The sequence below is a fragment of the Channa argus genome, chromosome 7 (assembly GCF_033026475.1).
Source record: "Channa argus isolate prfri chromosome 7, Channa argus male v1.0, whole genome shotgun sequence".
Lineage (NCBI taxonomy): Eukaryota > Metazoa > Chordata > Actinopteri > Anabantiformes > Channidae > Channa > Channa argus.
In genome coordinates this window covers 28,402,716-28,418,449 of record NC_090203.1, presented here as the reverse complement: position 1 = coordinate 28,418,449, position 15,734 = coordinate 28,402,716, and the positions used below count along the sequence as shown (strand labels likewise).

The window sequence follows — 15,734 nt, the reverse complement described above, 5'->3', positions numbered from 1 at the left end:
ATGCAATAATGTTTAGAAGTAAAACTACTTAGAAAAACATCAGACTGAAGAACAGCTTTAATATGATGACAGTATCAAAAAGACCATTATCAGTCAAACACTGGAACCTTGGATTCAATTAATGAGGCTAAACTACTACAAATACTGTAAAGAAAAAGACAGAAAAATTAGGTTAGTGTTGGTTGAAGCCTTAGACAGCTGCAGACCTGAAGTGAATGTGAATGTAAAACAGTATTTACATTATTAAATATAAAATTATGTAATAACAAAATTATTGGTAAAAGAAATACAAATGTTTCTTGTTGTAAATATATATATATATTTTGTTTATAATTCAGCTTATAAAATAATCATAGTCAACCACTGAAAATGTGATAACTATTTGGAACTATTGGATGTACAGTCCTATTCAATTGACAATGTAAAAATTTCCACAAACATTTTTTTTAAAAGATGAAAATGAAAATTGAAATTAAAAATACTACCTGTATGTATTCAAAAACCTAGACTCAGACATCCACATTACAAACATCTAAAATCAATGTAAAATCAATAATTATAAAGCATGTCCAGTGTTCGCTCAGCAGTTGCAATGTATTGTGCTTCCTTTTATACAAATGGGATTTTGTTAATTAATAAAAAGAGCAGAATACAAGGGTCTTTCATGTGAAGCTCCACTAGGTGCTGAGATTGTTCTACTACCAGAGAAGGTGTAAAGTTTAGTGCCACTCCGTTTGAACATAACAATGAGATCCGTCTTTTTGTAATTACGTCTGTTATTTTCGCAGCTGTGAACATAAAAGTCATTTATAAAAGACATAAAAGGTCATTTATTTAAAATGACATCAAATAAAAATTAAATTAAATTTAAAAAAAAAAAAGGTCTTCAGGTCTTTATAATTAAGCTAGTCTAGTTTTGTCCTGACACCAGCTCTGAAAAGGCTAAGATAACATAAAAAAAACACTGTTTTTATAAATGAAAAATTGTTGTCATTTTGGGACCAAAACAATACTGAGGAATTATTGTCACCATATTTTTAGACAATTTGTGTGTAGTACTGGACATCTACTGTATATGCCACAGTATTGTGATTTTACTGAATGTGTAAGCCTGATAAAAAATGATAATAATAAATCACTCAATTAATATCCACATAATGGATTTGTGTGTTTTTCATAACCTGTAAATTTATAATGTTCATTCAAATGTCAGTGATTGGTAGTGTAAGCTGCAACGGCAAGAGACTGTGGGAGCTACAGTGAAGTGGTTTGAGTGTGTGCCTGATTCTCTGTTGTGTAGCTGTTCCCTGCTGTGCTAACCCTCTACATGTCAGTATCATAAGCCAGGATGGGAGCCAACCATCTCTCCACCTCCTTCACACTCATTTCTTTCCTCCTAGCATAGTCCTCCACCTTAAGACAAAAAGAGCAGAGAGAGAATTGTTACATTACTACTTAAATGAAAATCTCAATTTCAGTATTTATTCAGTATTTTTCCATACAATAATAATGACATTAAGATCTCATATGGAACCTAACACTTCCTACATGTTTACCTGTGGTTTAAAAAATATATATAATATATTGTAAAATTATTTCAATAATTCACTTCTCATCAATCCTGTCTGTAGTACAGTATTGGTTGGTGGGTTATTTTCAGTCTCAAATTACAGTATATATCAAGCCTAGTATGTACAAGTTCATGCAGTAGTACTGACTGAAACCACTGCATATCTCTAATACTCTTGGCTGTGCATCTCCAGAGCACAGAGAGAGCAGTGAGCAGGAGCTAAACTGCTTCATATGCACACAGCATAGGGTAGGAAGCAATGAGGGAGTGACTGTGGCTTACATAAGGATGGGCCACATGGATATAACACACTGACAAAACTCTTTTGAGCTAAGAGTTTGTCATTCATCCTGCATCTGCCATCATTACCTTCTTATATTGGAACTGTGGATATTTAAAACATTATGCCACTAACCTGGAGGTACAGTATTTGAAACTCTGGTGCTAATGTGATGCTAATTGGCTGTACGGTCAGCATGTGCATGGGCTAGAAGTGAGTGATATTTCATTTTGAACAAACTATTAATGCGAGGTGGATGATTAGTTAAACCTGCTCCTTGGTGATCTTTCCCACTGCAAAGTATGAGGCTTGAGGGTTGGAGAAGTAAAGTCCAGACACTGAGGCAGCAGGCATCATGGCCAGGGACTCTGTTAGACCAATCCCTACAAAAACACACACACACACACACACTACGTATAAATACAGCAACGCACACAAAAACACACACCCCAAAATGTATTTGCAAGAGCAAAATGATGAGGTGAACACGCACACAAGGTTTCCATCTGGAATCCACTGGGATGTAGTACAAAAAACTAGGATGTAGTCCTAAGGTCCTACAACTACTCAGATTGGAATGTGTCAGTGTTGGGCTGACAAGACTGAATCTAATGCTGATGAGTTTGGTCACAGTTTGACTGAGCAAGCATCAGGCTAATGGATAAGCAGCTTGACTGATAGTTATGACAAGCTGATGTCGACAAATTTACAATGTGCCTTCAGTAAGACATACCATGTATCAAATATAATAGGTCCCTTGTAGCCTTTGATAGTCAAATTCATGTGAGAATGGATTGAGCTCTGCGTAGTCCAGCGCAATATACAACAATCAGCCACAACATTATAGTACACTACACTACATTAACACCTAGTGGTAATAATTTTGTGAGAGACAGGAGCCAGCAAGGACTGACTGGTTTGCAGCTACTCAGGCCCCTACAAAGCTGTGCTGCAGTGAATGTTCTGACACCTGTCAATTCTGTGTGTATATATACATATATATATATATATATATATATATATATATATATATATATATATATATATATATATATATATATATATATATATATATATATATATATATATATATATATATATACACACACACACACACACACACACACACACACATATATACATATCTATATCTCTATATATCTATATATATATATAAAACAATATAATATAATATATAACACTTTATTACAGAGACTGGAAGATGAAATTGGGATTTAAGGAACTGCACTACGTTGGTTTAAATCTTATCCATTTGATAGATTTCAATTTGTTCATGTTAATGATGAATCCTCCATGCACACAAAGGTTAGCTATGGAGTTCCACAAGGCTCTGTGTTAGGACCAATACTTTTTACTTTATATATGTCTCCTTTAGGCAACATTATTAGAAAACACTCCATACATTTCCATTGCTATGCTGATGATACCCAGCCATATTTATCTATGGAACCAGATGAAAATAATCAGTTAATAAAGCTTCAAACCTACAAGACATAAAGGCCTGGATGTCCCACAATTTTTTACCTCTAAACTCAGACAAAACTGAGGTCATAGTATTTGGGCCCAAAAATCTCAGAGATATGATGTCCAACCATATTGTTACACTAGATGGCATAAGTCTGGCCTCCAGTACTACTGCAAGGAACCTTGGAGTTATTTTTGATCAGGATCTGTCGTTTAACTCACATATAAAACAAATCTCTAGAACAGCCTTCTTCCACCTACGGAACATTGCCAAAATTAGGAGCATCCTGTCTCAAAGTGATGCCAAAAAACTGGTCCATGTATTTGTTACCTCTAGGTTGGACTACTGTAATTCCCTACTTTCAGGATGCCCCAGTAACTAAAGAGCCTGCAACTAATCCAAAATGCTGCAGCAAGAGTGCTGACTGGAACTAGCAAGAGAGATCATATTTCACCTTCACTAGCTTCTCTCCATTGGCTTCCCATTAAATGTAGAATAGAATTTAAAAACCTGCTTCTTACATATAAAGCTCTGAATGGTCAGGCTCCATCATATATAGAAGACGTCATACTTCCATATCATCCCAGTAGACCACTTCGATCTCAGAATGCAGGTCTACGTTCTGTGGTTCCCAGAATTGCCAAAGGTAGAATGGGAGGTAGAGCCTTTAGCTATCAAGCTCCTCTCCTGTGGAACCAGCTCCCAGTTCAGATTTGGGAAGCAGACACCCTCTTTACTTTTAAGTCTAGGCTTAAAACCTTCCTCTTTAATAAAGCATATACTTAGTTATAATTATGCTGCTATAGGCTTAGACTGCTGGGGACCCAACCCCTAATGCACTGAGCTCCTTTCCTCCTCTTGACCCTCTCTCATCTCCTCTCACCCCACAATTGTCACCCCTGTGTGACATTAACTCTGTGTGTTTTCTCCCGTAGTTGTCTTTGTCCTTCTATGTCCCCCTCTCTCTGTCCCTTTCTGCAGGTGTCCCCGGCTTTGAAGCGGTGTGTCTTCCAGCGTGCAGCTACTGGTCCTACCAACCTGCCCGATGTTTTGTTGTGTCTTTTTGTTGCTCTTTTCTTTTCTCTCTCTACTTTCCATTACCCCAACCGGTCAGAAGGCAGTCCTGGAGGTTTCTTCCGTTAAAGGGAGTTTTCCCTCTCCAATGTCTGGCTATCTGCCTCTATATCTATATCTATATCTATATATATATATATATACACACACACATACACACACACACACACACACACACACACACACACACACACACACACACACTCTCTCACCAGTGTTTTCCTGTATACCAGCCAGGCTCCACATGGTGGTCTTCTCAGTGTGGTCAGGCTGGCTAGGGTAACCAGGCGCAGGTCTAATGCCCTGGTATTGAATTCTGTGAAGGTCTGGGGTCTGTAGAGCTTCCTCGGTGCTGTAGCCCCACAAATCCTTACGTACACGAGCATGGAGCTCCTCAGCAAATGCCTAGAGGATAAACAGTTTCCAAAAACACTGTGGTACCATAACTAACCAATCAAATACCAGCAAAAATAGAGGCCTGGTTTGTCAGAATTCAGTCTGTGTGATATATATATAAAAATTTAATCTGATTATGTCGAATTCTTATTGCTGAACTATGTAAAAAATGCTGAATCCCACTTTGAGTTACAAGAGTAGTGTAAGCCGTCTTTGTTTCTTTGGAGACGCCAGCATGTGTGTTGGCTTTGCTCGTCAACTAGCTGGAAGAATGCTCTATAAGGAGAAGACACCAAAATGGAATGTCAGACAATCTAGATCCTCCGCTTCTTGCGTCTTTACACCCATGCTTCACATTAAAATATACAATAAAAACAGTGTTTACATCGAAGCTGTAGAGTGATCCACCTGTTAGCAATTGCTGCTGTGTGACAGCATTTATTATGGGAAGGCCTTTCTTTTTTTTTTCCATGTATTACAGCTTCTCTTGGTGTTTTACTAGATGTGAGACAGACATTTTCAGCTCAACCTCACAAAGACCGAAGTTCTTGTCTTTACTGCCATGCCTTCGACACAACACAACATCAACATTGGATATACAGTGATTGTCCCCACTAAGTCGGCCAGAAATCTAGGGGTCATAAAAGGCTGGATGTCCTGTAATTTGCTTCTTCTAAGTTTAGACAAAACTGAAGTTATTGTGCTTAAAACTGACATACATTTTAGGCATGAGTGTAGTAATGGTTCCAGTACTACTGGGAAACTGGGAGTCATTTGTGACCAGGATATGCCCTACCTGACACATAAAAACACATTTCAAGAACAGCCTACCTGAGGAATATTGGCAAAATTAGAAGCATCCTGTCTCAAAGTGATGCTGAAAAACAAGTCCATGCATTTGTTACTTCTAGATTGGACTGTAATTTCATACAATTAAGATACCCCAATTACTGTTACTCCCTAGAAAGCCACCCTATTAGAATGACCACATTACCACCATAGCCCACTTTGAGCTCGAATTGCAGACCTAATTGTGGTTCCCAGAGTTTCCTAAAGTAGAGTGGGAGGCAAAACCTTTAGCTATCAAGCTTCTCTCTTGTGGAAACTGCTGTCCTTATTATCTACCGAGGGAATTTACCGCTGTGTTTTTGGCCGCTGTTTACATCCCCCCCGCAAGCTAACTCCACGGCAGCACTCAGTAAACTCAGTAAACTCAGTAAACATGACGTCATCAGCGCGTTAGAAACGGCTCATCCTGACGCTGTTTTTATTGTTGCTGGCGACTTCAACCAGTGTAGTTTAGAGACTGTATTCCCCAAAAACCACCAGCATGTGGACATTCCCACCCATGACAAAAACACTCTGGATCATGTTTCCAGCAACATATGTGGTGCATACAGGGCTGCACCCTGCCCCCACTTCGGACACTCAGACCACATCTCTTTGTTCCTGTCCTCTGCTTACAGACAAAGACTGAAACAAACACAGATGTGTTGAAAGCTACAGCCACTCTGGAGGACTCTTCCATCAGTGTAGAGGATTATGCTGAGTATATGACTGGGTACATCAGCACTTGTGTCGATAACATCGTGCCCACCATACAAATCAGGAAGTTTCCAAACCAGAAGCCCTGGATAAACAGTCAGGTACGTCACATGCTGCGTGCTCGCTCTCTTGCATTTAGATCAGGCAATGAGACCGAGTACAAAGCTGCGAAGTATGGACTAAGAAAAGCCATCACAGCGGCCAAGAGGCAGTACAGAGAGAAGCTAGACAGCTTCTATTCTACTGCTGACTCGGGGCGGATGTGGCATGGCCTGCAGCACATCGCAGACTACAGGACCACCACCAACATCACTTCAACAGACAGCCTGCCGGACCGACCTAAACACATTCTACACCCGCTTTTAGGCCCCCAGGTACACTGCAGAGAGGGGGCTCACACACGCCTGGACCACTCAACGCCCCCTCCCGTCCACCAACCGTCTCAACAACCCAGGTACACCAAGCTCTGAGGAAGATCAACCCCCAAAAAGCAGCAGGACCAGACAACATTCCTGGGTGGGCCCTCAGATCATGTGCCAACGAGCTGGCTGATGTTCTCACCTCCATCTTCAACCTCTTCCTGAGCCAGTGCACCTTTCCTTTGTGCCTTAGGACCACGACGATCGTCCCCCTGCCTAAGAAGAGCCCACCCACCTGCCTGAATGACCACAGGCCAGTGGCACTCACTCTAATCATTATGAAGTGTTTCGAGAGAGTGGTGCTGGCCCACATTTACAGCAGCATACCAGACACTACTGACCCCCTGCAGTATGCCTACCGGCCCAACAGGTCCTGCTGGTGCCATCCACTACTCCCTCTCTCATCTGGAAAATAAGGACTCATACCTAAGGATACTCTTTATAGACTACAGCTCCGCTTTCAACACGGTCATCCCCCACAAACTCACCCAGAAACTGTCCACACTTGGTCTGCACCCCAACCCCTGTGACTGGCTCCTAGACTTCCTGACTGGCTGGCCTCAGTCAGTCAGGATTGGTAACAGGAATTCAGCCAGCATCATCACAAACATTGGCACTCCACAGGGTTGTGTACTCAGCCCCATCCTCTACACCCTGTTCACCTATGACTGTGTTGCCTCCCACAAGGACAACATCATCCTGAAGTTCGCGGACAACACCGCAGTGATAGGGCGCATCGATCGCGGTGACGAGGCAGCCTACAGGGGGGAGGTGGCCAGTCTGGTGTCATGGTGCAGAGACAACAACACCCTCAACACGGACAAGACGAAGGAAGTTATAGTGGACATGAGAAAGGAGAGGAGAACGCATCAGCCACTGTTCATCAGGGAGCTTGAAGTGGAGAGGGTGAGCAGCTTTAAATACCTGGGTGTCCACATCAGTGAGGACCTCACTTGGACACCTCACGTCACGCAGCTGGTCAAGAAGGCCCAACAGCGGCTGTATTTTCTGAGGAGGCTGAGGAAGTTTGGCATGTCGTCTAAGATCCTCAGCAACTTCTACAGCTGCATCATCGAGAGTGTCCTGACCAACTGCATCACTGTGTGGTACGACAGCACTACTGCCGCAAACGCCTGCAGAGAGTGGTGAAGACTGTGCAGAAGATCACCAGGACTCCACTGTCCTCTCTGCAGAGCATCTACCACCGCAGAGTCCACAAGAGAGCAGCTTCCATCCTCAAAGACCCTTCCCACCCCCAGCATGGACTGTTCACACTTCTACCCTCAGGACGGAGGTACAGAAGTGTGAAATGCAGAACCTCAAGAATGAAGAATTCTTTCTTCCCTTCGGGCATCAGACTCCTAAACAGCTGACAGGAGTTTTCAACCATGGACATAACATAACTGTTTACGTGGACACAACTGTGAATCACATTGGGCGATGTGTTTTTAATGTGCACCTACTGGCCCCTACCAACCTGCCCACCCTAAGCCTGGTGCTGTTGGAAGGTTCTTCAGTTAAAGGAAATTCTTTTCTCCCTACCGATGCCTAGGGCTTGCTCTAGGGGGATTATTTGGGTTTTCCTGACTATTTTTTAAGCCATATCACCCAGCCCTTGTTAGAAGCTGTCCATACTTTACCTCAGCCAGGCGGTCAGCCAAAGCTTTGACCATGATGATGTTGTAGTCATCTCCCTGAGCCTGGAACTGCTCACACAGCTTCTCAACTCCAAACACACCTACAGCAAACATACCAATGTAGTCTGCCACGCCGCAGTCTACAGGGGCCACAAAGTCTGACAGACACAGGTAGGGCTCAGGGCTTGAGCTGTCCTTCTCCACCTGTAGAATGTGCATACACACGAACACAAATGTGACAGTTAGTTTGGATATGCATTTATCAAACATAATGAGGGTCGAACTGAACTAAATCTGAATGACACTACAAGACAAAAAATCTAAGTCAGAAATTTTTTTTTGTCCTTTCGGCTTATCCCGTGAGTTCAGGGTCGCCACAGCAGATCATTGTCCGCATGTTGATTTAGCACAGTTTTTACGCCAGGTGCCCTCCCTGACGCAACCCTCCCCAATTTCTACCGGGCTTGGACCGGCACTGCACATCTGGTGAGGAGAATGGGCTGTTAGGGGTTCAGTGTCTCAACCAGAGACACTTCGACATATAGCCAGACTTTGAAAAAAATCACAGTCAGATTAAATTAGCTATAGTTTACTTTGAGGGTTTTGATTAATTATTAATTATGGGGTCAATTAATTAAACATCATGGGTTTGTTTGAAGAAAATGCAATTTTCTCCATTTTAAAATGAAATTCCAATGCAGTGAATGTGCAAAAAGTAGGTGTGAAAAATTTCTGATGTGACACCTATACTATATTTCCCACCTGTTGTCGTAAGCCATGTAATACGGCAATAGGCTTGGTGTGTCTGTCCACTTTGACATCATGTTTGTACACATTGATATCATCACCATCACTTTGGGCACGCCAGAATCCCACCAGACCCTGACCTTTCAGACTGCTGTTGTCAATTATGTGGTTGAGGAGCCGCTGGCCATCGTCAAAGACTCTATGAGCCTCTGCACCTGCAGGAAACAAACAAAAAATATATATATTTATATATAGTTTACTTGACCTTGGCAAGCATTACATTTGAGCCCTGAGTGTGATGACGCGATGATGATGATTATATTCTACCGACAGTCTTGTCATTGAAGATCTTGGGATACCCTCTGTTAGGGTATTTTCCTCTTAGCTGCCACACATCAAAGAAAGGTTTCCAGTCGATGAAGTCCACCAAACTGTTAAGGTCGTAACACTCAAACACACGGCTGCCTAGGAACTGAGGACGAACTGAAATATAGACAAAAACATAGGGCACTTCAATTTAATTTAGTGTATTTGTACTGAAAAGATTTTTTTTTTCTCTATGACAAAACTAGATAATATTCCGTATGTGTGTTTTATAAACAGGATTCCTTTGCCCATCAGATGCAAATGTCCACTTTAGCACCTCTGACTTTCAACTTTGAGTTCTCCACCAGACATTAAAGTTGTATATCTAGACACCCCAGTATTAATTTATATATTAGGTATATTTAATTATATTAGGTTTATTTATGTCTTTAATTACATGGGTATGCATTTTTCTATGCCAGCTCACCTGGTTTTTGAGAAAGCCAGTCTATATGCAAAGCCTTCTCTCTGGCCTGAGAAAGGGACAGATACCGACGATCCTGTAAGCAACAGAAGGAGATAAAGAAGGATGTCAGAAGGCAATGGAACGGCCCTGCACATGAATAACTTCCATGTTAATTCCGCCTTTGAAACTGGTCCTACCAACCTGCCCAGTGAGTTATTGTTGCCCTTTTCTCTTCTCTGTCCACTTTTCACTTACCTCAACTGGTCAAGGCAGATGACCACCCACCCTGAGCCTGGTTCCGCTGGAGATTTCTTGCATTAAAGGGACTTTTTCCTCCCCACTCTTGCCTAGGTTTTGTTCAAGGGGGATTTGTATGGTTTCTTCTACATATCTGTATAGTCTTGACTTTATTATATGAAGTGCCTTGAGATTATTTTGTTGTGACTTTTCGCTATATAAATAAAGTTGAATTGAAAATTTTAAATAAATCTGTGGCTTTAAGACTCCTTTATATACCGTCCTTTTGCCCCAAATACTGACTAGAAAACCAAATGCAGATTAACCAGTTACTGAAAAATAGTCCCACAAAATTGAGTTTCCTCCTTTTTGCTTCATAAAATTATGATAAGCAGTTATTTTTGAAAAATTGCTAACCCGTATAGTGTTATTAAAGCCCAAGATACTATTATGTACATAATGTAGGTTATTTGTCCATCAGAACCATCTATCACTTATCATGCCATTAGGTCATGACTCCCAGTAGGTCAAATGACTTGTAAACCAGGAGAGAAAAGCTTCAGCTGGTGCACAGAGCTGGTAGAACCTACCTTCAGAGAAGCATAGTGGTCCTGTCTGATCTCCTCATACTCCTCTTTTAGGTCATCAAAGTATTCGTCCCTCACTGTTTCATCCAGCAGCTGGGAACACTAACATACAGAAAGACAAGCTACATATCATCTCTCTGATCTCTTATCTCAGCTCGGATCATCACGTTGTCAAAGAGTATAGCCACTTCCTAAAGCAGTGTTCATGAAATACCAACTACTTCATTTAAAATCTTTCCTTAAGATATTAATTGAATACTGTTGACTATCTATTTGCCAGAGAAGTGAACTGAGAAGTGAAGTGCACTGAACTTAGGGAATGATCTTACCACCACCACACTTCTGGAGGCATCCAACACATGGACAACAGGACAACTGTATTGAGGGGCGATCTTTACTGCGGTGTGAGTCCTGTCAAACACAAAACATTTAGGGCAATAATTAAACACATACACAGATGGATCACACTTTCAATAAACATAAAAATAGGCTGACAATGATAAGCTCATTGACAGAAGTGGGAGGTGGTTGGGGGTAGTATAGCCAACTGCAGCATATTTGTCATCTTTTATCTTCTAAACTTAATTAAAAATATTTTACAATGATATAAACACAAACCAGCAGTAAACTGCTAAAATAAGGATCTTTTCCTCCCCAGGAATGAAGGCGGACGGGCAGAGTGGAGAGATCCACATCATAAAATCTGGATCAGAATTGTAAATATGGATAAATATTGGATCAAACTTATAGTTAGTTTGGCAAAACTGCTAAACTCAAATTTAGTTTTTGTTTAGGTCACACCAAAAGTTTTAGAAGAATTTGAATCGTGATAACTTCAGTAAGAAAAAAGAGCCACTTTAAGTGGATTCTAATATTAGGCGAGAGAGAAAGTAACTGCATAAATATTTTTTTTATAAATCATTTGTCATTGCATGGAAAAGTCACTATGGTTAGTGTTAAGATGAGAAAGGCTATAGAGGAGCTGCTCCAGCAGAACTGACACCAAAACCATCCATAGAAATTAGATTCACCAAACATGACTCCAGCCAATGATGGATAAAAACTATAGGAACGAATCTTAGTTGGCAAATTCAAGTTGTTAACTTTTTGTATTTGCGTACAATATGGTCCAGTGTGCAGAATTTCTACCTGCGGGCATCTGTGTGGTTTGTCCAACAAGACACTGGTGAGCTGAAGGCCTATTGTTACAACTAGAGAAGAGGAAAACTAATCAGAGAAATAGTAAAATACTTTAAAACCGAATAAATGATCGTTAGTTATGGTTTAGGATGGGAGTCAAACTGTTATCTCTGCACTCTGCCAGTATCTCTCCACGTCTGTAGTGAAATGTATCACTTCAGTCATTCATTTTACAATCATTCACACCTCAAATGTTCCCTACAAAATGATTATTGATGACAGGTTGACTGAACCTGTATGAAAAAGTAATGTAATCTCATCACGACCCACATTACAGCGATCTATAAATGTTCAAATGTTCATCAACTGACAAGGTCAATATAAAAACAGGGTTATTACAGCAGCTGTGTGATACATCAGATTTTTGGCTAGTGTTCACCAAGAAGCTGATTATGATTCCACAGACACTAAGATTCAGTAGTGTGAACGAGGACGAGACTTTCAACTTGGTGGGCTGAAAGCATAACTGGAGGTTGGATTTTATGAGCCTGCTTCAGAGTTAAAACAAATGGATTCCTGACGCATTGCCACCAGTGGGTTACTATTGACATACTCCATTGAAAAGTATTAGTACGCTTTGACACCCTACATCTGTAGATGATGGACACATGGCTTGGAGGCACCAAGAATCAAACAACTAAGCCTTGGGGTCATTAACAACTACTCTACCAACTGAGGTAAAACCATGTTAATTGTGTTTTGATAATAACACTATTGAGGTCCACATCATTTAAACCACCACTAGGAATCCTGTGTTTTCCGCAACGCATAACATCACAAACTGCTGCCTGGTTTCACAATCTATTTTTCTTAGATTTATGTGTGTTTGTAGTACTTTGATGTTGTGGCTCCTCCAATCAGCAGAGGTGTTTTCATGCCTACTCTCTCCATCTCCTTGGCCACATAGATCATCTCATCCAGAGAAGGGGTGATGAGACCAGACAAACCAATGATATCTGCAGGAACAGACACAGAACCCACCCAACATTACTCCTCCCACTGCGGCTGTAAGAGAAAAAGAATGAATACTGCAAACAGTCTGAGTAAGGTTACTTTTATGTGGCCCAAATCTATTTGTAATCAATTGACGCCGATCTGTATGGGGTCAAATTATTATTTTGTACTTTTGAGAATCAGTATGTCCCCCTTATCCCCATTGGAAATTGAAGTGTTATACGCATTTAGGCTGAACACAACATTTATGTCTAGCAGATCGGAGCGATTGTGGTGCAGATGGTAGAGCAGTCATCCGCAAATCGCAGGGTCGTTGGTTTTATAACCGGTTACATGTTGAAGTGTCCTTAAGCAAGATACTGGACTTAGTTGCTCCCGGTGAGAGGATAGCAGCTTCGGTGTATGAATTTGTGTGTAAATGGGTCAAGGAGAAGCACTGTAAAAAGCGTTTTGATTACCAACAGGTATAAGTGTGAATCATATTACTACCGATGCACATGCACCAACCATGGCATGTCTATAAAAAAAAAAAAGTCAGTGTATCAAACACTGACTCTAGACTGTACCTGCTTTCTGTGCGATGGCCTCTCTAAGGATCTTATCACAGGGAATCATCACACCCAGGTCGATTACCCTAAAAGAAATTCAAATGAAAACACACAAACTTTAGTCTTTATATGTGTTAGAAATAATTTAAGTGGTTCAGTGTAAAATGATCGCAAGTGATTATGTATGTGAAATTGGCTCAATAATGAGATTTTGGTGTTTTGAACTGTTCTCTAGGGCGATTGTGACGCAGGGAGGTACAGTGGTCATCAGCCAATCTCGCAGTTGTTGGTTCGATCCCCGGCTCCTCCGGTCACATGTCTAAGTGTCCTTTAGCAAGACACTGAACCCCAACTTAGTTGCTTCAGGTGAGTGTTGGCCAGCTGCAGCTCCCCCATCCCCCGTGTGTGATTGTGAGTGCAAATGCGTTTATGAGAAGCAGTTTAAAGCGCTCTGATTCCCAATAGGTAGAAAAGCGATATATAAGTGCAGACCATTTACCAGTTTCTAATGTGAAAATTTTTAATGCTCTCTCGGTTGTCTTTCAGTGTGGTAGGGTTGTTATGTCGAGTCTTTCACATGGGAAATGCACCTCAGCTGGACTAAGATTAGGTAAATTATCAATTACGCTGTTTTTTGAGATTAGGGAAGTAACTGAGCTGCTTTTACTAGAGAAAAGACCCTTACTGTTAATACAAATTTAAACTGAACGTAATTTTTTTGTTTTTACACATCAACAGCCTACTGACTTTGGCATCATAATGTCCAACAAATGACATTTAAACTGAAAGATTCTTAAGAGAAAAGCTTTAAGTGTCTTTTTCCTCTTTTTATTTTGCATTGCTAAAAGTAAAATGAATAATCCAAAATGAGACAAATATTGTCAAGACATTGAACACTGAAAATATTTGAATTATTTAAAGTAGTTTAAAACAAACAAAAAGCATTAAGCAAACTAAATTAGTTCAGAAAGAATAAAATTTCTATTTTTAAAATATTATTTGGAGAGCAGCTAAAATAATGTGATAATACTACCTTACCGTATTTTTAAATCAAAGCAACCACAAGGGGGCACAATCCAGTGCCTACTTGTGCTAATCCCAAGTATGGATAAATGCAGAGGGTTGTTTCAGGAAGGGCACCCTATGTAAAACACATGTCAAATCAAACATGCAAATCATGACCTTCGTACCAAATCTGACTACCAGACTGGAACAGTCTTGGCCTGGGTTAACGGTATGATGTTCAAGTAGTGGTTATGCCCCACAGGTAGGATGTAAGTTAGAAGAGAAGGAGAAACTCTGAGTTAAATTAAGTGATTCAGAGCATCTCCAGAGGTGAGAGAGTGGTGATTGGTGCAGATTTTAATGGACATGATGGTGAAGGGAACAGAGGTGATGAGAATGTGATATGCAGATTTGGTCTTCAGGACATGAACGCAGAAGGACAGATGGTGGGAGACTTTGCAAAAATGATGGAAATGGCTATAGTGAATATTTTCTTCCAGCAGAGGCAGGAACATAGGGGAATGCAACCGCAAGGGGGCACAAGCCAGTGTCTTCTTGTGCCAGTCCCAAGTCTGGATAAATGCAGAGGGTAGTGTGAGGAAGGGCATCCGACGTAAAACACATGCCAAATCAAACATGCGAATCGTGACAAAGACTTCCATACCGGATCGGTCGGGGCCCGGGTTAACAACGACCGCCACCGGTGTTGTTGACCTACAGGGTACCGGTGGAAATTGGACTACTGTTGGTCGAAGACGAAGAAGAAGAGGAGGAAGGTGTGTTCGTAGGCAGAGAGAGAAGAGGAAAGCTAAGAATGTAGGACTGACAGTAGGGACTTTGAATGTTGGTACTATGACAGGGAAGGCTAGAGAGTTGATCGACATGATGCAGAGAAGGAAGGTGGACATACTGTGTGTCCAGGAGACCAGGTGGAAAGGTAGCAAGGCTAGAAGCTTAGGAGCAGGGTTCAAGTTGTTTTACCATGGGTCAGATAGGAGGAGAAATGGAGTAGGAGTTATATTGAAAGAGGATTTTGTGAGGAATGTTCTAGAGGTGAAAAGAGTATCAGACAGGTTGATGAGTCTGAAGCTGGAAATTGAAGGCGTGATGTTCAATGTTGTGAGTGGTTATGCCCCACAGGTAGGATGTGAGTTAGAAGAGAAGGAGAAATTCTGGAGTGAGTTAGATGAAGTGATGCAGAGCATCCCCAGAGGTGAGAGAGTTGTCATTGGTGCAGATTTCAATGGGCATGTAGGTGAAGGGAACAGAGGTGATGA

The 15,734-nt window shown here is 41.1% G+C and overlaps 1 protein-coding gene across 1 annotated transcript in view; it reads right to left on the bottom strand.

Moving 5' to 3' along the window:
• Positions 1–39: 39 nt before the first annotated feature.
• The window catches only part of mtr (5-methyltetrahydrofolate-homocysteine methyltransferase), a 33,802-nt gene continuing 18,107 nt past the window's right edge, over positions 40–15,734 (bottom strand). Inside the window, exons 23-33 of the mRNA XM_067511777.1 lie at positions 13,471–13,538; positions 12,786–12,906; positions 11,080–11,161; positions 10,754–10,852; positions 9,948–10,020; positions 9,482–9,637; positions 9,170–9,369; positions 8,411–8,611; positions 4,623–4,815; positions 2,121–2,233; positions 40–1,413 (exon numbers count right to left, since the gene is read on the bottom strand). Of these exons, the coding sequence (XP_067367878.1) occupies positions 1,324–1,413; positions 2,121–2,233; positions 4,623–4,815; positions 8,411–8,611; positions 9,170–9,369; positions 9,482–9,637; positions 9,948–10,020; positions 10,754–10,852; positions 11,080–11,161; positions 12,786–12,906; positions 13,471–13,538 (1,396 nt within the window). The 3' untranslated portion in view covers positions 40–1,323. The remainder of the gene's footprint in view (positions 1,414–2,120; positions 2,234–4,622; positions 4,816–8,410; positions 8,612–9,169; positions 9,370–9,481; positions 9,638–9,947; positions 10,021–10,753; positions 10,853–11,079; positions 11,162–12,785; positions 12,907–13,470; positions 13,539–15,734) is intronic.